The 19239-nt window shown below is 36.5% G+C and overlaps 4 protein-coding genes and 1 non-coding gene across 7 annotated transcripts; 3 read left to right on the top strand and 2 right to left on the bottom strand.

The window, feature by feature from the left end:
• LOC125207854 (uncharacterized hydrolase YugF-like) lies at window positions 1–2889 on the bottom strand. Of its 2 annotated transcripts, XM_048107354.1 has the most exons (10): window positions 2620–2889; window positions 2004–2098; window positions 1830–1927; window positions 1691–1740; window positions 1260–1355; window positions 1098–1187; window positions 813–905; window positions 607–702; window positions 466–531; window positions 1–389 (listed from the first exon to the last, which is right to left on the bottom strand). In XM_048107354.1, the coding sequence occupies exons 1-10, from the start codon at window positions 2815–2817 to the stop codon at window positions 246–248; spliced, it is 1026 nt and encodes a 341-aa protein (XP_047963311.1). In that variant the 5' UTR covers window positions 2818–2889; the 3' UTR covers window positions 1–245. The 2 variants fall into 2 exon arrangements, with proteins under 2 accessions (XP_047963311.1, XP_047963312.1); XM_048107355.1 differs by lacking the exon at window positions 813–905.
• A 3567-nt stretch (window positions 2890–6456) lies between these two features.
• TRNAP-AGG lies at window positions 6457–6528 on the top strand. The gene has a single exon. It is a non-coding gene; the product is annotated as a tRNA-Pro (tRNA).
• A 739-nt stretch (window positions 6529–7267) lies between these two features.
• Window positions 7268–8904, top strand: LOC125208025 (wall-associated receptor kinase-like 10). Its single transcript, XM_048107569.1, has 3 exons — window positions 7268–8103; window positions 8178–8234; window positions 8578–8904. The coding sequence occupies exons 1-3, from the start codon at window positions 7305–7307 to the stop codon at window positions 8610–8612; spliced, it is 891 nt and encodes a 296-aa protein (XP_047963526.1). The 5' UTR covers window positions 7268–7304; the 3' UTR covers window positions 8613–8904.
• Window positions 8905–10317: 1413 nt separating this feature from the next.
• LOC125206773 lies at window positions 10318–11564 on the top strand. Its single transcript, XM_048105998.1, has 3 exons — window positions 10318–10958; window positions 11060–11269; window positions 11338–11564. Exons 1-3 carry the CDS (start codon window positions 10318–10320, stop codon window positions 11381–11383), a joined length of 897 nt encoding a protein of 298 aa, XP_047961955.1. The 3' UTR covers window positions 11384–11564.
• A 3448-nt stretch (window positions 11565–15012) lies between these two features.
• Window positions 15013–18904, bottom strand: LOC125203827. Of its 2 annotated transcripts, XM_048102298.1 has the most exons (12): window positions 18752–18904; window positions 18529–18627; window positions 18328–18412; window positions 17868–17937; window positions 17413–17473; window positions 17278–17331; window positions 16724–16880; window positions 16552–16642; window positions 16197–16306; window positions 15822–15928; window positions 15343–15453; window positions 15013–15253 (listed from the first exon to the last, which is right to left on the bottom strand). In XM_048102298.1, exons 1-12 carry the CDS (start codon window positions 18836–18838, stop codon window positions 15134–15136), a joined length of 1152 nt encoding a protein of 383 aa, XP_047958255.1. In that variant the 5' UTR covers window positions 18839–18904; the 3' UTR covers window positions 15013–15133. The 2 variants fall into 2 exon arrangements, with proteins under 2 accessions (XP_047958255.1, XP_047958256.1); XM_048102299.1 differs by lacking the exon at window positions 18752–18904 and having other exon boundaries at window positions 18534–18622.
• Window positions 18905–19239: the final 335 nt, after the last annotated feature.

Genomic DNA, 19239 nt, shown 5'->3' with positions numbered 1-19239 from the left:
TATCCTCAATAAAATTTTCTCCTCAAGAAGAAAAATAAAAGCACTTGAGCTTGTTCAATAGCTTGCAAACGACATAGTAAAGCTCTATATTCTCAGATCAATAATCAAATCATTGCAGACACAAATTGTGGAAAGGAATCACTCACGGCGAGACGATAGGATCATTGCTTGTAAGAATCACAGGTCACTACTCACTAGCACCAAATCAAGTCCATAAAGAGGCGAAACTATAAGTCTTTAATTCCTCAAGCAACCATACACACCTTGCTCTCAGCTCGAATGAACTCTGCTATTAACTTTGAAACAGCAGCAGGCTTCTCTACGTGAGGGATGTGGCCACACTCTGGTATTTGGCGTAACATTGCATTTGGTATTTCACTGTGCAGTCTCTGTTTAGGAAAAGAAATAATGCATCACTTGTTCCATTCTCAACGTCCTGCAACAGAAACTAAGACGAAAACTCACCACTGCAAGCTTATAGTCTATAATCTGATCATTTTCTCCCCATATAATCAGTGTTTTCTGCTTCACCTGCAGAAAGCAGATCAGATCATTCCGAATGGAGACTGGAGTATAACTGTAGTGCAAGTTTTATTGTATACATACATCCCTGATTTGAGCACTGACGTTGTAGCCTCCGCTTGTCATAAAATCAACAGTTGCATCAGCCCACCAAGGCAAGAGACAGTGTAGACGACCAATCTGCATCAGTGATAAATTCAAATTAAATCAAATGTGTGACATATAGAAAACGTTAACATGAAGTTGTGCAGATTTTTTTCATTTTCAGTGTATCATAGGTTACCACTAACCTTTGCCCCTTCATAACAGGTATCCCATGTTAAGGTATTGAAAGTCAATGAAGTCGCATATAGGCGCAACGGAAAGGACTTTAACAAATATACCTGTGCATTCCAAGAGATAATATATCGACATGAACGCAGGTAAGGATATAAATTCAAACAATACATGTATAATTCCACTTAAAAGCTCTTAGGCGCGAGAAAGAGGGCTAATGGCATAGCTTGATCATGAGTTTGCAATTAATGTGAAGCAAATCACCAGAACATGAACATTCAAGTTATTGTGGAACTTACTCCAGCATATGCCATCAATTTAGGTAATGTAGCAAGGTTTCCGATGCCTTCAACATAGACACTTGCATCAATCAAAATCAGCTTGTCGACCTAGAAATTTGACGGAAATGCCAGTCATGATTATCCACACAGATTAACGGAAAATCTCAGAACGATACTTACAGCTTCTGGGTGGTTGACTGCAAAGTCAATAGCAACAGCAGCTCCAAGACTTGGTCCGACCAAAATCATCGGCCTCTTAACGTAAGAACTCCAAAACTGGGTAAAGACCAATCTTAAACGGTAAGCTAAACTTCACGTGTTTTAGAATGCAGCAATAATCAGCCCAAACATGTGCTTGTCGACCTCTCCCAAGAGTCAAGAGGTTAGGTTACCTAAAGTTCACGGAATCAATTAAGGCAGATCATTTTGATGGCAGTATACAGTAGTGAGATTTTGGTACTCTGCAACACTACTTCATTTCTAGCGTCTGAAACTGCACACGCTTAGATCTAATCCCAAAATCTTGCGAAGTTTACTTCATAATGAATGCGCAAATAATAACCTAAAAGAGTGTTCACGTAAACAGAAGTCACGGATAGGAGAGTTCACACCTGATAGAGGTGATCACGCTTGGAAGCCACGCTGCACGAGGGAAGCTTCTCTAGTAAATCACAACACGTCAATAAACGTTAAGCACGATACAATGCACATATCTAAGAAGTAAAGTGAATCTTAATCAAGAGAACTTGCCCAAATCAGAGAAGCCCCATCCAAGAACATCAACAGCCCATGTCTCAAATCCAGCATCCTCGAGCAAAGGAAGACCGTATCTCCATTCAAAACATGAGCTGAAGGGTAAGATATGTTGAATCAAAAACAGAGCAATGTTCTCAAAATTACCAAATAATCTTCACATTCTCAAACCTATCGAATCCGTGAAGAAGAACTAACGGGGCTGTATCAAGCTTTGCTTTCGGCTTTATGCAGCTACTCATTACACGAGCTGTCGACAAACTTAGCTACACAGAAGTGAGGATTTCCAGTTAATTGAAATGACAGAGTTTACAAGCCATACACCAACACTAGTCAACATCTTTTCATACACATTTCCCCATATCCATCTAGATCTCACAACTTGAACTTGCAGATGTATACATTCTATACATACATGAGTGGAAATTTACGAAACAAATGAAAAGGACAAGTAACAACAAAATTGAAAAAATCGAAATTCTAAGATTCGATATCTCCTAACAAACACCAATAAAGAAGTGAAATATTTCCCGTGAAACATCGAAATCTCCGCATGCACGGAGTCTGTTCATCCGCACTCTCCGGTTTCCACTTCAAATAAAGAGAACTGAAACATTATTTTGTAACAAAAAGAAGTATTCCTCTCAAATTGAGCATGCAATGGAGTAAACAGGTCCAATTGCAGGCGATGAAAACAAAATTGAAACAATGTTCAACTGCAAAAACCAGTAAATTGAACCAAATAGCAGATTCAAAAATAAAAAGGTAATGCAATACAAAGCTTTACATTGACGGGCACTCGCTCAATCCTGGAAGCCAGCTTTCTGGCGAAAGGATCCGTAATACTGTCGATTTCTTTAGGAAGAAAGGCGGGAAAATTGATGGCGGAGGTTATGAAGCTTTGCTTTGAATAATTTAGGCTGAATTCAGCGGCGGATTTGGGTCCCACGAGCGGCGGAGGCAGCGCGGCGCCGGCAATGAGCATCGTGGTTCAGCCCGAAAGAATCCGGGTCCGGGTAAATGGGCAAACAAATTTGTGGAGCGTCACCGTTGAGTTAGGAACTGAACCCGTAATCTAAATTCATCGGACCTTTTAAGTAAATGGCGCCAATAGGTACGGTCCCTCTTTATCATTTGCTTAGTCATACTGATTTTACTCTAAATTTACCTTAAATTCAAACTCAAAAGAATATTCTTTATCCTGTTACCTATTTTAACTCACAAAATATTTTGAATTTATTTGTGTAAATATAAAGATATGTATATTATACTTAGAAATAAAAAACGTAACTGATTTTGAAGTACCACTCCATTTTACATTATAGTATACCATTAGAAATGTTCTAAGCACATGGAATACCAAAAAAATGAAATTACAGTACTATATTTCTTAATTGATCCATTTCTAGGTTTTGTGACCACAAATGAATATGAATGGAATGAATTATATCACACACAATACACAACATACATACTTACACATTATGCGAGTAAGTACACTGACGATACACGATACACGACACACATACACATTGCGCGCACACACACACATACACTCGAACAAAATTTGGAGACACTTAATGTCTGAATACACTTATATTTTGACCATCTAACCATATTAACATTTATTAATTTTCTTTATTATTTATAACTTTGATTAAATATGACATCGCAAATAGCACTAATTTTTTATTAATAAAAACTTAAATTACATATTTTTTTGAAAAAAAATTATGAAACATAAAAAATTCACAACGTATGAAAAAGAATGGAAAATAAATAATTAAAATATTAATAACAGATACTAAAACTCGCCTTACTAATAATGTAATATGTAGTAAAAATATTTTCTAGAGTAAAGGTCCTTTTTGGTCCTTAACATATGACGATTTTTTGATTTTGGTCCATAACATTATCTTTTGAATTATTTGGTCCTTAACAAATAAAAATCGGTCACATTTGGTCCGAAATGGACGGAAATGGTTAAATCTAACGGTCAACGAATATTACTTGAATTTTGACCGGATTAATATTCAATTAACTATTTTTTATTTTATTTTTACAAATCAATTAATATTCAGCAATAGCGAGGAGAGCGGCCAATCATGACGCCGATTTCAGGTTTCTGCACGATTGCATTTCCGATCTCTTCGCGGATCGGTTGAGATTAGATATGGAGATGTTGAAATTGGGGAAATTGAACCGAATTAGCCTCGCCGTGAAATGGTGCCCCTCTCTGTATTCGTCGTTTGACAGAATCACACTGCTGTGTGAGACCATAGCGAAGAAGGTGTTTCCGGTGGCGGAGTTTTCGGAGTATGAAAGCGTGGAGGAGACGTATTATGCATATAGAGTGAGGGATCGGCTGAGGAAGGAGGTGCTTGTGCCGCTGCGGAAGGCGTTGCAGCTGCCGGAGGTTTACATCGGCTCCAACGATTGGGGATCTCTGCCTTACAACAGAGTCACTTCCGTGGCGATGAAAAACTACATGGAACTATTCTTCATTCGCGATGAGGAGAGGTTTCGTGAGTATCCCGGGAGAGTGAGATCCAGCAAAGCCACAATTGCTGCCGGAGCATTGCTTCCTCACCAGATAATCGAATGTTGAACACAACGGCGAAGTGGCGGAGCTGCAGTGGAGGAGAATGTTGGATGACATGGCGAAGATTGGGAAATTGAGGAATTGCCTTGCAATCAGTGATGTTTCAGGGAATATGTATGGGACTCCGATGAAGGTATCGGTGGCGCTAGGGATTTTGGTGTCGGAATTGAGCGAGGAGCCATGGAAGGGGAAGCTCGTTAATTGAATATTAATCCGGTCAAAATTCAAGTCATATTCGTTGACCGTTAGATTTAACCATTTCTGTCCATTTCGGACCAAATATGACCGATTTTTATTTGTTAAGGACCAAATAATTCAAAAGATAATGTTATGGACCAAAATAAAAAAATCGTTATATGTTAAGGACCAAAAAGGAACTTTACTCTATTTTCTATAATAGAATATTGAATAATTATGTGGGATGAACTAAAATAGAAAATAAAAAGAAAAAAAAACCTATTTTAGTTCTAAACTGACATTGAATATTATCAAACTCACGAGTACTTATTTAATGAATTATCGAAAATATCTATTTTTGAAGTATTTAAAAAGTATAAAATCATATAAATTGGCGTAGGTAAAACATCACAATAATAATTAAAAAATGCACTAACAAATGTAAAACGATGTTATATGTCAAATAACTAAAAATTGTAAAAAATCAAATTCAGTTGGAATTGATTTGAGATACCGGATTCAAACTTAAACCTCAAAATAATAATAAAAAAAATGCACTGCATGAAAGGTAAAATGATGATTGTGTATCAAATAATTAAAAATTGCAAAAATAAAAGTACTTTGAATTGACTTGAGACACTGAGGTTCAGACTCTCATCGAATAAAATATGTCCAAATTAAGGCACTGGACCACTTTAACTTATTACTTGTACAAATTGTCCTATGTATAATTAACGTGTATTCAAAAACTTTAAATTGAATTGGAATTTAATACACTTGTCATGCGCAGATGCACTTAAAAGTACCAATAATGTACCAATATGCATGACCTTTCAATAGACACTACACGTGGTATTTGGTACACTTTTCTAATGGTCACAACTTCATGTGGTAGAAACGAGTTTAATGTGTATTGAGGTATAATAAGGCCGACTATGTTGCAACATCAATTATAGGGGGCCTAAAAAATTAGGCATCTATGGTAAAATCTAAACAATCGTCGATCTTTCGGTCTCAATACCAACCAAGCTAAATGATAAAATACACCCCGATCACTCGTATCTCTATTACTTGTCCCACTTTGTCTATCCCTTTTCATTGGAACTAGTACATTTTACTTTTAACATTCTTAGCAACTATAGCTCGTATATCACTAACTCTTTCTAATTTTCACAAAATACAAAATTAGTATTCTTTTCATTCTATAAAAATAAAAACTTTTGATATTCTAATATCACGAAACTTTTTAAAAATTATTTTTTTCCATGATTTTTTAATTTGACATATAATTACATTAAAATGAGATGGATAACCATATCTGACTTTTATGAATTTTGTAATCACATCACTATCATTTTTCAATGGTAACCATATTTTATGTGATGTAATAACAAATGAAATGTAACCGGATTTTGTCGCTAATGGAAAAAATTAAACAACTACTTTAGTTTGTGATATCATATATGTCAAGTTTAAAGTTTGTGGATAAAATAAGTTTTCGGAAAGTTTCGTAATATTTTAAGACACCAATATCCTATTTTTAAATTTGAATTGTCTTAAACTTTCTTTTACTATAATAATCTTATTCAATCTTTATAATGAAACTGAAGTGTCATTTTATTGTTGACTGACTAGTTATTATCCCTCACTTTCACAAACAATGTTCATTGTATTTTAAGTAACTCAACGAGAATGTAATTTACATTTACAATGATACAATATACAATCACTAAGTTATGGAGTACATTTCTTGGATAAAACATTACAAAATTTACGTTGTTGATAACTCTTCATGGATTCACAATTTAAAATCTTGGTTATGCATGTAAAAGGATGCTAACAAATGGGCATTTGGTCTAGTGGTATGATTCTCGCTTAGGGTGCGAGAGGTCCCGAGTTCAATTCTCGGAATGCCCCTTTCTTTTTTAATTTTCTCATGTCTGTGTTTTGTGTTTGGGCTTGTTAAGTTTTTCTCATTTCCACTCTTACTGGGCCAATTCTTTCTTGGGCTTATACTGTTGTTAGTTACTATTCAAAAGAATAAAGATAATTTCTCAATCATCACTAAAACCGACAATTTAAACTATTGTTGGAAATTTATGTTCTCGTACAGTACTCACTTCGTCCCTAATTAAGAGTCACATTTTGACCGGACAAGAATTTTAAGAAATATAAAGAAAAATTGGTTAAAAAGTTAGTGGAATGTAGTATCTATTTTTTTATATTGGTTTTATAATAAATTATGAGTGAATTGAGTTAGGAAGGTGAGACCTACTTACTATTTAAATAAAGTGTGACTCTTAATTGGGAACATACCAAAATAAAAAAGTATGACTCTTAATCGGGGACGGATGGAATACTTACTAGAAAACTATTTCAATTTGTATTAACAGTGGCATTTTATAGAATTCCAAAATACATTATTTAACTATAGACCAATTTAACTCGATTCTCCAAATATGATCACATCCTTGGACATCCACAACAAATTTTTCTCGTCAAGAAGAAAAAAACATAAATATAATTGTACCTCGAGTGCACCCAGTCAACAATCTTTGCTGGATCCCATAGTCTCAAGGCTCTACTTTTGAGGTGAATTCATATACTTATAATAAATAAATAAATAAAATGATGCCAATGCCATAATAAACATTACTCCATACATAATAAACACATTCCCAGTTCTCACAAAAATGAAAGCAATCAACACAACTCACATTCTCCTCCTCACACTCCTCTTAATCAACATCCCTCCCCTCCCATCCCTCCCCGGCACGTGCCGCGACACGTGCGGCCCGATCCCCATCAAATACCCGTTCGGGTCAGGCAGCGGGTGCGGGCACCCCGCCTTCTCCCGCTACGTGAAATGCAGCCCCGGTGGGGCCCTCCGCCTGTCCACCGCCGGGGACGCCTACTTGGACGTCTCGTCCATCGACTACGCCTCCGGGTCCCTCGCCGCGGCGGACCCGCTCATGTCCACGTGCGCGTCCATGCAGAACTCGGGCAGCTTCTCGCTCGACCCGGGCAGCCCGTTCTCCCTCTCCCCGGACAACATATTCGCCCTAGTAGGCTGCTCCACCACCTCGCCCGTGTTCGACCCGGACGCCGACTTCTGCGACACGGGTTCGGGCCAGACCGTGTGCCGCGGGCTCTACTCGTGTAGAGGGGTGGAGGGGATCGGGTTGGAGCCCCACGACCCGATATCCACGTGCTGTGTGTACGAGCCGATGCAGGTTTTTGCAGGTTCGGTTTTGGATCTGCCGAAGCTGCAGTGCTCGTCGTACTCGGCGGTTTACGGGTTCGGGGGCAGCGAGGGCGACCCGATGAGGTGGCAGTATGGGATATTGCTGAGGTTTAATGATTCCTATGAGAGTAGTGATTGTAGGAATTGTGAGGATAGTGGTGGGTTTTGTGGGTTTGAGGGTGTGGAGGAGTCGTTTGTTTGTAGGTGTCGTAACGGCGTCAATTCCACCGTTAACTGCTATGGGAGAGGTCTCCTCTCTCTCCTATTTCTCTCTCACACAAACACACATTTGAAGCGACATTAATGCGTGTGTTTTGATCAGGCAATGGCTGGAGCCGAGCGGGGACACCCGGAATTCAAACGGCATTGACTATTGGAGGTAAAAAGCTGACGCCTTTTTCTTACGTGTTTTTATGTTCACCACATTGGGTGCAAAAAGTCTTCATCTTTACATTTGATCGGTTTGATATGGATAGTTAGATCAGTTCTGTTACTATTTTTGAGTTAGTTTTTAGTTAATTATTTTTGCAATCTAGAAATTGACTACATTAGTACATTAGGACTCTTGCAAGTTATACTAATCCCAATCCCATGGTCTTAGCTAATCTGCTAATTTATGTAGATTTAAATATATCACCATATTAGTGAAGTCATTTACATACTCCAGATTTCCCTCACATGAAATCAGGTTTTGAATTATACATGCTGTTGGATTTTTGCAGGGTTCTTGCTTATGTGGATGATTGCTTTCCTCTAATATAAATCCAGATTTTGTAATTCCTCAATGTCGACCAGGAGATAAAACTTGAGAGGAAAATCATCTTATCATTTCGCACAATTTGATTCTTGAGATGCTGTGGAAATCAATTTGCTGTGTTCTAATTTTAGTTAATAGTATAACGGTGTTCGTATGTTAAAACATGTCTTATAAATTGGTGAGTTAATATGTATGTGCACCATCCTGCAACATGCAAGATGCATAAATTATTATTAGTATAAGCTAAGTAATACATTTACTCGTGCGTCAATTCTTTGAAGAAATTAGTGTATGTTCTACTCTCCTTTAACCTTGAAGAGCACTACGAAAGCTTAGTATGATTATGATAGATAAAGGTTTGTCTATTTTATACATCTCAATAAAATTTCAGCTAGATCCAATGTTTTTTTCTATTTTTAGTACTCTCCTAGTTTCTGAAAATCACACAAAGTTGATAAAATACCATTTAACTTCGGCACATTACCTGCATTTGTCTATGTATAAACAAAAATCTTATATTTGAACTAAAAATAAATAAATTAAAGCACCTCAAGTGACGCACTATAATTGGCTACGAGCTAGCATTAACTACGTCAACAATATATCATGAATGCATATGTGTGCCATCGCCAATGCTCTCAATGTGCATCGACATGCTCAAGGGTATTGAGCACTAACTCGTGTGCTCTATAATCACAATTCACATGTACGTAGCGTAGCTTGTATGTGGCTTAATTATGTAAATTGCTAATTAATTTGGGTCATTCGTGTTGAGATGAATTTCTTTTTGAAATATTAATAAAACTAGTAAGTCGTAAGAGAAATTAATTTCATATAAACAATTAGGCTTTTACAAAATGAAACAGAATTTTTAGAGAAAAATGTTACAATTGCGAAATCCTCTTTCACGTGCTTATCACGTGACACTGTGGCGCCAAAAAGAACTTGGTTTGTAACTAAAAAGAAATTCACATTCCGAAAGCCTAACGCCTTCTCTTCCCTTCCCTTCCTATTTCTTTTCCCCAAATTCAGTTCCCACAGAAACCCTAGCTCAATATCTGTATTCTCGGTGTTTTCCACGTTTCCTTGCTTCCAAATTTATCTCTAACCGAGGATTCCTACCTAGAATTCAACTTGCTCGAACGTGAGGTAAAAATCCATGGTTTAGCATATGCATTTGTGCTTCATTCCATCGAAAAATCTGCCGATTGCATGTCGGTTTCATCTCTATGCAGAGAACTTTTGTCCTTCTTCATGATTTCGGCTCGATGTTGGTGTTTTGTTGCTCAGAAATGTTAATTCATTGCATTGCAGGATCCTAGCTAGCTAGTTATTTTTAATTTTACTGCAGGAAGTCTCGATGTATATTTGGAGATTTTTTTTTGCCGACAAGAGTAATTTCGAGTTATTTCTTCACTTGTAAAATGTGATAGAAGATCAAGTCTACTGCTAAATTCCAATTTAATTGTAACTTTTACAACTATCTTCAGCTGTGTGGTGTTACATTTGGCTATAAACTATTGTTAAGTAGTTAGATATCTGTAATCAGAGTGGAATAACTGTGCTTTTCATCTTACTAACTGCAACCCTTCATTGTGTTTCTTCATAGTCTCAGCTAGTTTAATGCTTTGGAACTTAAAAAACAGATATAAGTAGTGGATTCAAATATTATGTGACGTTTAACCATTGATTTCAGTTATGGAGTATGGGCGGTGAAAACGGGAGGCGATTGAGTATAAATATTGCTAATCTGTCAGACAACTGGGGTGAGAAGCCTACATCGCCTTTTCCAATTGTGAATTGTGAAAGAATCAGCATTAGTGAGACCAAGCAACAAGGAAATGGAAGAAGCCCTGCAAAAATTGCTCTGGTTGAGCCTCCGTTCAGGTTGGAGAAACCCCCCATTGCTGATTCCTCTCCGGGATCATTCAAAGATGTTGCTCGCGATCCCTTGGTGCTGACTGAGTCCCCTGCCATCCAAGTGATGGAATGGCCTAAAGACTCTGATCCCAACACTGCCCCAACGGACAGTCCAAACCGGTGGAGTCTTGATTCGGGTGATTCTTTGTTCAGCATCCACATGGAGAACGACGGTATCTCCAAGGAGCGTTCGTTGAGTATAAGTGGAGACATTGGGGAACTATCCCTGTCCGAAGCATCTCTGCCTCGAATATCTCCCAAGTCAGGGGAGTTGCATCAATCAGTAAAATCATCACACACTTCCCCTGCTGCAGCAAAAGCCATAGAGAAGTCGCAAAGGGACGTGAAAGAAGACGTTTCTCATCAACCAACATGTGATCCTCCCGAGGCTTTCATAAGAATCCACACAGACTCAAATCTCTCGAGGTCTAAGGATTCTTCGGTTCCTCCATCATGAGTCCCCTTGTTCTTGATCTGTTATTTCCTTTCCGAGTATGACTTATATGAGTTTTGTTATTATGGCACAGGACGAGCAAGTCAGAATGTCCAATATGTCGGTGCTTGTGCTGTGCTAGGATGTGTAGCTGCAGCTGTGGCCATTGGTTTCATTGGCCAAGGTGTTCGAGTTGTTGCATAAGTTGCCCTAGCTGCTGCAGTAAGTGCTATAGTTCGAGTTCTGGCTGCTGCTACAAGCGGAACCGCGAGACAAAGAGAACCCGTCCTGTTTCTTCTTACGTGTGAGCTTCTCTCTCTCTCTCTCTCTGATTGAAGTGTTTTTTTGAGTAATTTAGCATGTGCAATGCAGGTTGATGGGTAGGGGTGTAGCCAGTCCCAGAAAACATAAGGTTTAATTGGTTGTTTGAAGAAGTTTTTGGTGAAACCGTTGCCGAAATTGGGAGCTCTAAACGGCACTATTGTGTGCGTGTGTATGTCAAGTAAGTATCACTTTTATTGATGATGAGAAGATATTTGACGGCTGCTAGTTAAATTTGTAATCTTGCACGTATTAGAATTTACAGAAACTGAAAATCTAAAAGCTGGATGAATTCATTTGTCTTTTTACTTATGATAGGAAATATAGGAGTTTTTGATTCATGCACCCACAATGTGGGCTTTCTAGTGCATTCCGGCTAAGGGTGAATATTCGGATTTTGAATTTGGATTTTTGCCTAATCTGGATAGATCTGAAAAATATGATTTCTTATGAAAAATGAATCCAAACTGAGTCGAATTTCTGAAAGTTAACTATGAGATCCAATCAAAATCGAAAATTTAGAACTTTGTACACTACTCATAAATCCAAAAATCATAAACTCTTTTTTTATCCCACAGGCACAGATGGAAGAAACAAATTCACATAATGACTAGGCAAAGATATCTTATAGTTGTATTAACAAAATCGCAACACATCTTAACTGATTTAATGGAAATTATTAACATAATCAATTGATCATCGGATAGAACAAATGGCAATTCCACTTTGTCAACTTCTCTCTTCTCTTTAATAAAGTAAAATGTTTCTTCACCTGGAGGCTCGATGTATATAGTTTGATTATGATGAACCGAATTTTCAAATATGGTGTTCATACTCTTATTATCTTATAGGAGTATCTTATGATTTTTACGGAGAAAAACTAATCTCATTCAACAATTGCGGTCACACTAAATACGGCGCGAAGTAGGGAAACGGTATGACTATGACAATTTGCAATAGCATAAACGTAGTTTATAATCTTTAGTACTCCCACCGTCTATGAATAAGAGTCCCGTTTTTCCATTTTGGTCCGTCCATGAATAAGAGTCCCGATTCATAATTACCATAAATGGTAAAGAGACCCCACATTCCACTAACTCATTCCACTCACATATCATTTAAAACTAATATATACAAGTGGGACCCCTATTCCACTAACTTTCTTCCACCCACTTTTCTTAACATTTCTTAAAACTCGTGCCATTTAGAAATGGGACTCTTAATCATGGACGGAGGGAGTAATTGCTTTGCATGTTCAAGTGAGATATTTTCCGACACTATAGTCTCTAAGTCTCTAATGAAGAACTCATTCTAAAGTTAGGTACAAAGGATAAGCAAGAAAACTACCACCTCAATTAATCAATGCAATAGTATAGTACTCCTTTTTTCAGGACTGCCATGATGGAGTATATATCAAGCTCGCCACCTTGTCATAGAAATTACAATATTTTTATTTTATTATTATTATTAGATTTCTTGTTGAATTATTCATCACATATTATGCCCCAGTCCTCATAAATTTATATTTATGCTGCAGGATGCTGACACGAACAACAACCTTTTCAAATTTAAAACGTTTTCATAGTGCACTTAGATTAAAGAAAAATAATTGAATATAGTATAACAGCATATATAATTGAAATCATATCCATCACGAATAATTTGGCCGAAGGATTCATGTAAAGGTTAAGCGCATTATGCCTCTCTCAAGGAATATTGTCGACACTTAAGATATCAAATCAATGGTTCATAATTACTGTTTTAATTCGTATCTAATCAATGGTCCATAATTAGTGTTTTACTTTGTATTTAATCTCATGTTTATAAATTTTAATTGTACATATTTTTTTATTATCTCAAATTTTCATATTTTTCATCTTGAATGATACTACTACTATTTGTGAGCAATTAAGTGGAATTTCATCTTCATTATTTGAATGTATAAATGGTATACGAATATATCATATTGCATTTCTTTATCTATTTTTCACTAAATTAAAGTTTGTGGCGAGCAACGTGTGTGCCTAACTCGGCAAAAAATATTATAGTGGAGACAGCCCAAATCCCACCCTCTAAATCCTCTAAATAATAGGCATATGGAAAAACTATAAATAACCACCATTTTAGGTATGCGACTTCTTTTGATTGAATTCTGATTTGACTCGGTTTCAAGATTTTTGTTCTCCCCTTCTTCACTATTATCTCTGATCTCGATTAAAATTTCATTAATAATCTTGAAGTACTCAATTTCATACAATAGAAGAGTGAATTTTTGACGACATAGAATGCTAATTAAGATACAGAGGGAGCGTCTTCCTAGTCCTCAACACATATTTTTAAGTATTTATTGTAGTAATTAAATTAGAGAAGAAATACTACTCACGTAGTTGATTATATAATCTTACTTTCTACATTTATTAGGTTCGTCACTTGGATATAGTCAAAAGGATTTATCCCATTAAATTACTTTCTCCTACTCTTTTGCTATTTGATTTATTTAGTGCACGTTGAATAATTTATTAATTAAATAAAGAAATTAGAAAAGAAGAAGACGGCGCCATATAGGACCACGGGTGGGATTTGTCTTACAAGAGACAAGCGGCAGTTAAGTTAAAGTCAACCCATCTACGCTAATCTCTAACGAATATCTGTTAATTAGCCTAATCCAATCTCAATTAAGCGTCCACATTGACAAACTAGCTACATTAGATATTAATACAAAAATTGAAAGTGGGATAAATTTGAGCACTTGTCGTTGTATAGTGTAATCCACTTTGAATATTTTGCCTTTTTCTCATTATTTATTTGCCTCTACCCCCATCCAATCTCACTTAATCCACACACCTATTTTCCACTTTTTCAGCACTTATTTTTTAGATGGTGCGGCAATGGAGAGGCGGAGATAGCGGGGACGGCGGAGCTATTCTCGCCTTGTGGGCGGTTTTGGTCAGCCTCGTCCTGATCACGGCCGTGGTATTTTCCTGCGCTGGCGGCGCGTCGGGAGACAAGACCTCGGCCGCTGATTCGTACGGCGGCGCGGCATGCGGCGGCGCTTGTGGCGGCGGCTGCGGCGGATGACGGCTCACCGTCGTAAATCATCTTCTCATTGCTATACTTGGAAGGGACAAAGCGCTTTGTAAATTATTCAAGAATCTTGAATGCTTACTGCCTCACTTCCTTCATCAATTCATGGAATCTTCAATGTTATCAAAATACTTAATTATTATCACAAAAGTATATAAAAAGTTACATTTATTTTCATGGGTTGATTATTATTGGTGTCCCATGTTTAGTTATTGTCACCATTTTTTTTCTTTTTCTTTTATTTTCAAATAAGTAAATATATTTGATTTTCATGTAATTTACGAAATTAGAGATCTCAGTAATAATTTGAGATATTATTAATTAAATTAACTATATATAACAAAAAAAGAGTAACTGGCCAAATATTAATAATTCTCTATTTTGTTCTCTTATTTTATTAGTAGTAGTATATTTCACAAGCCAAAATCATCTGGATACTCGATTATCATTTCACATCTATTGATCAAAATCAGGCACTATCTGAATATCATACAAAAATTACACAAAAGAAAATAAAAAAAATTATCTTCATTCTGATTGATCTACATCTCCACAATTCCGTATCAAAATTTCAACACACTTAATCCACATACAATCGTTCGTTTCAAGAACCAAACATCGTAATAGAGATACAATATAAAAAAATAAATAAAATCTGTATACAAAATCACTTTATTTAGAGTATTCCAGTAGAGATATATTTTCAATCACAAAAAAAAAAAAAAATTAAAAATAAAACATGTGTATAGAATACACATTGTTTTCAGAGCATTCCTTGAGTCTTCCTGATTTGAGTGGACGATATATCCATCCGAAATTTCTCCGGTGGAATCGGAATGAACAAATCCCTTAGCTCCGCTGGAATATCGAGATCATCAACAACCTAAGACCATGCAACTCGCTTTACTTTCACCTCTAAAATCATTAAAACATGCAACAAGCACAGTTCAAACCTAAGGATTTGAGACTTACCTTAAACTTGCCGTCTATGTTCCGACCAGCAACGAGGAAGACACAGCCTGTGCTTTTGCAACCTAATAGAGTTTCTAACATTCTCCCATAATCGCCACTGTAATACTTGGGCTGTCAAGAGCACAAAAAATTTCTGTGTTAGGTTAAACACAATTGCATATTAGCATTTTTCCTTTTTCTCTTTTCCTTTCCTTTTCCTGAAGAGGAATATTACATTCAATCACTAAAGTAGTAGTATATTCTAAAGGGAAAAATTCAGAACCAAATTGGCGAGAGACACATATGTATAAGGGAATCACTCGCCATACTATGCTATCCTACCATGTCAGTTTCATAAGATGATAACGTCTGTAGAAAGCAGAGATAAGCCTTTGTACAAATATCTCACATACTTGTGGGTTAGAAATGCTTCACAATAACATATGAGAATGAAAAACACAAAAAAATGCAGTAGTCCAGAATAAAGAGTAGTCCCTTACATTTATAAGCCTTGCTGCAGTGTCAGCACCAATCACAAATGCGCTGCCAGGGAAAAGTTCGGCTTTCTTGTAGAAATATGGCTGGTTGGATATTATGACAGTCTTCCCTGGATTTAGAAAATACAGCATGTTAATAGCTCATCTGTTGTATGTATACTAAAGAAGGATAGGCATTAATTTTACTGTGTTACACAATAATAGTACTATGTTTTAGAAATGTATGACATAACAAAGTTACGCACCAAAAGTTATGTATAAGTATGGAGATGTGTTCTCTGTGAGCACAAAATCACTAGAAAGAAAACATGATAGATTTATTGGGAAGCTACATCTGAGATTCTACTTGCGAGTCTGAAGGTCATGAGTTAACCTCACCAACTTTTTCAAATTGCATAGCACGGCGTTTGATTTCTGACACGGTAAGTGGAGGTTTGTCTGCATTCACTGCTGACAACTCAAAGCATGGGTATCCTTCACCAAGAATGCTGCACAAGATGGTAATGTGACTACAGTTATTAAAATGCATGGCAACAGACAGGATGAAATTATAAATTTATAAATGTTAATTGATTGCATTTAAATAGATGGTTGGATATTCTTAGCACAACCATATTTTATTTTAGCATTGCAATCATGTGAAGATGAGAGACAAGGATAGAATCCATTCCTATAATGGTCACAGGAAAGTTTCTATAGGTCAAGGTATTGAAGAAAAGAAAAAAAATAGTACTTCATAGCAACTTCCAAGAGTTTTAGGTGGCCATCATGCAAGGGATTAAAAGAGCCTGGGAGAATTATCTTCCTTTCAGCCGTCGAAAAATCTGCACAACATGTCCTTCACAGTGAACAATGAAGAAACCATAAATCATCTAACCTTGAATTTGCACTAACTTAAACCATACCACTTGAAAAGGGGTAAACCTTAAAGCATATTTCACCATTGATAAGTTGCTCCAATTCCTGATCTTCATTGAATTGCAATTTATATTCATCAGGAACTTCGGAATCAGTTAGCTCGGAGATGAATGTTGTCGGAACCTTGCAAGCATATGCTATTGCCTACAAACAGGTGATGCGAGTTTATGATATTTTACAAAAAACAGGGGAAACAAACATCTCACTATCTTATCAATTAAAATCAATATAGAATACTGCATAAACGAAACAACATCTAAATTAAGCAAGGAGAATTTCATGCTCCACATCCAAGTTTCCATTAATCACTAAATAGATTGAGAAAACATGATGGTAATATGTGGAAGTCTCTGACAAGAGTTGAAGCCGAATAACAAAGAAAATAGTGACAAAGGAAACAGATATGGGGACTGGAAAATAATCTTTTTTACTAAGATACACTGTACTACTATTATACTCCATATTTCTGTTTCTATTCTTATACCATCAGTTCCATAACTTGCATGTATGACTTCTTTAACTTATTATACATTCACATTACCTTCAATACAAACTGGCTAGAAACTTTATCCTCTTGTTCACGTGTTCTCATACCCTGAAATAATTAATATACATAGATGACAGAACGAACCAAATACAACCTGTGGGCTAGAAAGATGGGGAATTTATCTATTACCTTAGACAAGGTTACTGTAGATGACAAAAGCTGGTCAGATGTTCTTGTTGATACATGAAACCTGAATGAAGTTGAACGATTAAAGTCCATTCTATCTCAAATAAATGAATTCTATAAAATAGACTGAAATAATGAAGCAGCGGTGTAATCATAATTTAAGACCTAAAACACATGAAGTGTTTTAGAACTCTAGAGTCTCTTATAAACCGAGATTCATTTTTGGCTTTCTCACATATCTAGACCTACAAACAGTTTACCATGTTTGTCAAGAAAAATGCACTACTAATCAGCAACTTCCACTCGTTAATAGGCGATAGTTGTTAACACAAACATAGACTGCTTTGGTTCATATAATTGTCATAATGCAACATAAAGCAGTAAGCAACAGCGAATCACTGCAGGCATAAACAACATACTTATATAATATGAAAATGTGTGTGAAATTAATTTGTTACCTGTGATCCCCAAGCTTGGGGCGCGAGCTGGCCAGAGAACCACTGAAACCCACACCAAGAGCCGGAAAACCTGATTTCAACAAGTAGGCGTTTACTTTGAGAGTTGGATAAACTGATAAAACACATGCTTTCTTATTGAAGGATAATATGGTCAAAATTAATCAATCCATCAAAGTAAATGGTAGATGAACTCGAACTATTTTTATCTATTTATCCTAACACGGTATCACCGAAAGTAAACACCCCCTACAAGACTAGATAAGCTGCAAAATCCAAATAGTCATAATATCAACAATTGGTATTTCTAACACATGCAAAGGTTCAGTACTCCAGGCCAATACTCTCATCATGATAGCCAGACAACTACTCTTAACAGCTTAGACTAAATAAAGCAGTAAAACATCAATTGGTAAAAGCTTCTAACAAATTACATTCGGAAAACACACACACAACCAACAACCTGGATTGGAAAGCACTATAGCTCTATTGTACGCCATTAACGCCATGTCCTCCGCAGTCTGTCGACTGGCAAATTGAGTTGGAACCTTTAAACATCGCAAAAATACAAAACCCCTTATCAGACGTTTAAAACCTAATCCAATTTCACTCAAGAAATACAAACAAAAAACAGCAAGAAATAAAACAAAAAAGGAAAAAAAACCTTGCCGAGTAACTGGACGAGGGACATTCTAGAATACGGCACGACTGCTTCTAGAACAGTATTCGAAGCTCCCGGCACAGACATCAACCACCCGAGCGCCTGCCGTATGAATTTCATCGGTTACTTCATTCGGACATTTCATCAAACAGCTGTCGTGTAGCATATGACGTACAATTTTTTTTATTTTTTTTGAATTATATTAAGAGTTGTCGTGGAAGTTAACCTGAGAACCGCCGCCGGCGAAATGGAGTACGGCCTGAGTGGGAGTGGCGTGGATGGCCTCCACCAACGCTCGTGCCGAAGCGTCCATAATTAGGCTATCGGATTGCAAGAGTGTCGTCCCTTTGCGGGTAAAAACGTTAAACGCTGTCGTTTACGTTAAAAGTTCTCTTATAAACAAAATTCGCTTTAACTATGTACCTAATCTTAGCAATATGTCATATTTTATCCCTTTTTTTAATTCTAAAAAATCATAAACCCAAATAATAAAGTACTACTGCAAATTTATTTGAATAACATAATAAGGTAGTAATAAGTTATCTTTAACTGGCATAATTTCGAATTGATGTTAGTATTTTAATTGAAATAAGAAGTGACAAAGACAAACTTGTTAACAAGAACAAGAATACAGTAGAAGTAGGGATTATATTGCATAAGGTGTAATCGTGATTACATTGATTCAATCTTCGATTATAGGTTTATAAGTACACT

This window comes from Salvia hispanica, chromosome 2 (assembly GCF_023119035.1).
Source record: "Salvia hispanica cultivar TCC Black 2014 chromosome 2, UniMelb_Shisp_WGS_1.0, whole genome shotgun sequence".
Taxonomy (NCBI): Eukaryota; Viridiplantae; Streptophyta; class Magnoliopsida; order Lamiales; family Lamiaceae; genus Salvia; species Salvia hispanica.
This window is presented reverse-complemented; position numbering and strand designations above follow the sequence as displayed.